The 4,335-nt window shown below is 43.4% G+C and overlaps 1 protein-coding gene across 1 annotated transcript; it reads right to left on the bottom strand.

Annotated features, from left to right (window-relative positions):
• Positions 1-542: 542 nt before the first annotated feature.
• xkr8.3 (XK related 8, tandem duplicate 3) lies at positions 543-4,283 on the bottom strand. The gene is made up of 3 exons (XM_052071459.1): positions 3,368-4,283; positions 2,494-2,681; positions 543-1,811 (listed from the first exon to the last, which is right to left on the bottom strand). The coding sequence occupies exons 1-3, from the start codon at positions 3,691-3,693 to the stop codon at positions 1,111-1,113; spliced, it is 1,215 nt and encodes a 404-aa protein (XP_051927419.1). The 5' UTR covers positions 3,694-4,283; the 3' UTR covers positions 543-1,110.
• Positions 4,284-4,335: the final 52 nt, after the last annotated feature.

Genomic DNA, 4,335 nt, shown 5'->3' with positions numbered 1-4,335 from the left:
TTGTCACTCCTCCTCCATAAAAAAAAAGAAAAAAAACTCTGCCCTCAAGGCCTACTCTTAAAGGCATACCGTTAAAAAAACTCATGGGATAACTGTCATTCATTTTACTACATTCAGAAAAATTCCAGTCTTTTAACCCCTAATCGTACTAGAATAGTTTATATAATTTAAGAAATAATTCACTTTTCAATTCAATTTTTTTTTTGTGTTAGTTGTGCCATGCGATTTTTTCAAACTCTACTCTAACGGGTACTGTGGCTCACTAAGGGTTGGGAACCACTCCAACATGGAATGGAATGTCTTTCAAAAGCCGTGTAAACTAAACAATGGCTTACCAAGAGTACTTCCAGGAGATGTTGCTGAGAAGTAAACTGCCCCCCGCCTCTCACTTCCTGCACACAGCGGTTGCAAATGATAAAATACAGAGGGAAACACTTGTGTCTGCAATGCATTCTTGACATGAATTCACCAAGTAAAATAATCATAATTTAAAAAAAAAAATAAACATTTAAAAAAACAGCTTGCAGGTTGACTACAAAAGATTTTATTTTTGTCAAACTGCTTGACATTTTATTTTACGACATGTTGCCACAGCTTAATTATTGTCCAAGTTCTTGTATGTACACCTGTAAATACGGACACGTTATTAGCAGCAATTCTCCACCCTTGTGAGAGTGTATTATCAATCCCAAACAAAGTGAGGGCGGGGGGGTCATTTAGACAAATTAGCTTATAAAATGTCCCTCCTGTCATTCCCTATATTTAACCGTTTCGGGGACAGTGGTTACTACAGTGGACAGCTTATCTGGTTATCATTATTGGTGCATGAAAGGGTTAACACACGAAAGAATGATATGACTTGGTAAACAGTTTTACTGCAACATGTATGGGGATTGTTGCGCCACGGGAATTAAATTTTATTTCTAAATGTGCCAATGTTGATAATTTCATATCACAAAGATTTGGGTGTCATAGGATTGTGCGGGTGTAACTAATGTTGGCCCATCGTCTCCGACTGTCTCAAGAGGACACACAAAAACAGGCTAAAACGATAACGAACGTTACCCGTAGACAAGTCAACTCTCTTTTTTTTTTCTTCCTCCAGCGTTTTCACTGACTGGAGTAAAAGAGTGCCGCATTGTGCGCCATCCTTTTATTGAGCAGCTGAGAAGATAGGGCACCATCCTGGATGGGAAATTCTCTGAAGGACACTTCTGCATCAGGCAAGTCGTCGGGCAGTCCTGGTTCCCTGAGCGGGGGCCTCCACAGTTTGGGGTGGAAGCAACAGTAGTAGATGCATTTAAAGAGCAGTCCCAGCAGGTAGGTAAGAGGTAGAGTGATGAGCAGCGCCATTGCGTAAGGTTGGGAGGTCACAGGGTCTCGGTAGCACCACCAAGTGGCCAGTAGGATTCCTCCGTCGGTAGTGATGAAGGTATGATAAATGATACTTCTGCTTCGAGTCCGACCTTCTGCGACATTAAACCAGCTGAAGTACCAAATGAGCCCCACGGTGGCCCGGTAGAGCCATTCCCCCCCGACGCTGTCCATAAAGTCGGTCCTCTGGCGCCAAGCCCATACGACAAAGCTAGACCAAACGATCAGGAAGTGGGCGGCAATGTAGGTGGGCAGGACTGAAGCGAAGAGGGCCAGGCCAGCGACCCGAGGGGAGATGAGTAACAGGTTCCACAGGAAATAAACGAACGAGGAGCCCCAACCCTGCTTGGCCTTGTCTGGTAGGAAGGAGCGCAGGCAACGGTGATAGTCCACCACCATCCAGGCTATGGAAGTGGTTGATGCCACAATGCTGACGACTGCAAACACGGAGGTGACACCATCAGTATGGCAACCGTGGGGAAGGAAACGCATTGATTGCATGATTGTGAAAAAGGATCTAATTGCAATATTTTTTTTCCTCAATATAGCAAATGTTCAAGACCTATTTTTTTCAGATGGATACCAGTACGACTATTCACTCTTGAGTACTCACTAATACCAAGTACCGACACTACAAGTATTCATGATACATAAAATTTAAATCAACACAAATGATTCCAAACACAGACCTCTCTTTTCTTTCTGACACACATGATGATTTCACAATCTGTTAAACGGCCACAGTGTATCGGCAACTACTGGCACGGAAACCTTAATTGACGGCAGACTTTTTTAGCTTCAAGTATCGGTGGCGGGTAGTATCGGCATCCGAGATGGTTACCCAATACCTTGAAATAAGGCCCGTATCGACCCAATGCCAATAACTAAATGATATGACTGAAGCGTTACAACAAAAGCAGTGCCTCACACCAATCTTGCGGAATCAAAACTATGTTGAAGTGCATTGAAGAGTTTCAGATGGACAAAAATACGTGTATTTCCATTCTTTTGGAAGAGTTACGCAGATGAGTTTAGACTTGAGAACCCCGACCTCAATTTCATCATCAGCTCATGCTTATTTTGTGTACATCAGTCCGAATGTGAAAGAAGAAAACTCACACTGGACGGTCCTGGCTTTGTTGGTGCGCAACACCACATAGATCATGAGCGCCAGCTGCGGGGCGCTCTCGCAGAACGTCTCGATGAGTCGCAGCATGCTGAGGTCGTGGGTCAGGTAGACGGCATACTCAGAGCCTTCCTCTTTCCGCCACCATACCCGGAAGCCTTGTCTAATGGCCGAAATGTGCCTAGAGTACGTGAGGGGAATTGCGTGACAACAAGACTTGTTGAATGACGCACAGTGAATCATGCAGCGGATCTCAACACCTCAGCCAAGGAGAACAGCAATGGAATGTGACAGGATGCTGCACCGACAAATTATTTGTCGCCGCCACACCTGAACTTGACGTTTATGGTCATGGCACTTGTCAAATGTAATTATATGCTGGCATGCTGAGACCATAATGATGGTCTCCTCGAGACAGTTTTTGTGTACATGTCAGAAACCACCCCAAAAAATGTCTGACTGAAAATGTTATTGTGGAGTGTCTAAGCATTTTGGTATCACAACAATGTGATGCTGCACGTAACCTGTCGCAGACCAAAAGCGTGACTGCTTAAAATGAATGTACTTCGACAATGTTAAGCCAAGCAATGAGATAAAACAGAGATAGCGATATATGTGTTGTGTCTTGTGCCAGCCTAAAATGCTCCTAGCATTCAAAAATGCAAAATGCTAATCATAATGCATCAGATTTATAAAACGTTTTTCTGAACACTCACAGACGCTTTGTGATAAAATATTTTACTTTTTACTCTTGTACTTAAATAGCAGTCCTTTGCTTTTTCAGCGACTATATTTTTTCTACATTTTCGACCTCCGTTGTACAAACAAGCAATGCAATTTTAACACTATTTCCACACACGTGTTTACCTGCATAAGAAACCCAGCTGCAGCACATGCAACAGGCACGTGAGTTTAACTCTGTCCACAAAGAGCACCGCTTCGGCTCCGATCTCATTTCGGAAGCCGGGCAATTGGCGGTCATACTTCAACCAGAACCAGCTGAACATTTGGACCACGGAAGACGAAAGGATCATGAGGGCGACCAGTGCCCCGAACCACAAAAAGTCACCGCGGCAGTAAAACTCGACGGCGACCCATAAATCGGAGCCCCAGTCCACCAAAAAAGTACATACGCCGATGACAGAGAAGACGAAATCAATCCAGGAATATTTTGAAAAAGCCCCGCGTTCCATCACAATTTAGCCCGAATTAGCCTGCTGGCTCCGCTCTGAGCTAACATTCGGCTGGCGTCGTGTACCGTTATTTGTCTCAAAATGAGACTTCACTTTGCTTTCAACCCATGGAGCACATTTCATTGAGTCTTACAAGTGGACACCTTGAACGAGCTCATTCCACCGCCGTGCCCAAAAAAGCATTGTTTATGAAAAGTATATTACGATAAAGTTCGAAACTAGCCAAGGGATTATTGGCAAAAACACTCCCCCGTCGTTGGTGTTAGCTCCGCCCATAGCGTGGATTACGTTCGCAACATCCTGAAACTAAAGGGTGTCGTTTAACTTTTAGCAATTGTAAATGAATCATTCAACTTTTGATGACTTTTCAGTGTGCTTACCTTTAAAGGGCGATTTTTTGTGATTTCAAACTTAGATTGCCAGTACCGCCCAAAATACGTAGCCAATTAATATGTAGCAGAAGTTTTATTCCTAAAAACAAAAGCAACATATTTTTAATTGTATTCGAAGCCACTGAAATGTAACGCACGTGACACTGTACATTGTGTTTGCATATAGGAAATTAAATAAAAGTTAGAACCAAGTCAATGTTTGTAAACAGACAGTTGAAATGTATCACAGTGGACCGCCGCATGCTTGCAG

The sequence above is a fragment of the Hippocampus zosterae genome, chromosome 7, assembly GCF_025434085.1.
Source record: "Hippocampus zosterae strain Florida chromosome 7, ASM2543408v3, whole genome shotgun sequence".
NCBI lineage: Eukaryota > Metazoa > Chordata > Actinopteri > Syngnathiformes > Syngnathidae > Hippocampus > Hippocampus zosterae.
The sequence above is the reverse complement of the archived record's forward strand: the minus strand, read 5'-3'. Positions and strand labels throughout refer to the sequence as shown.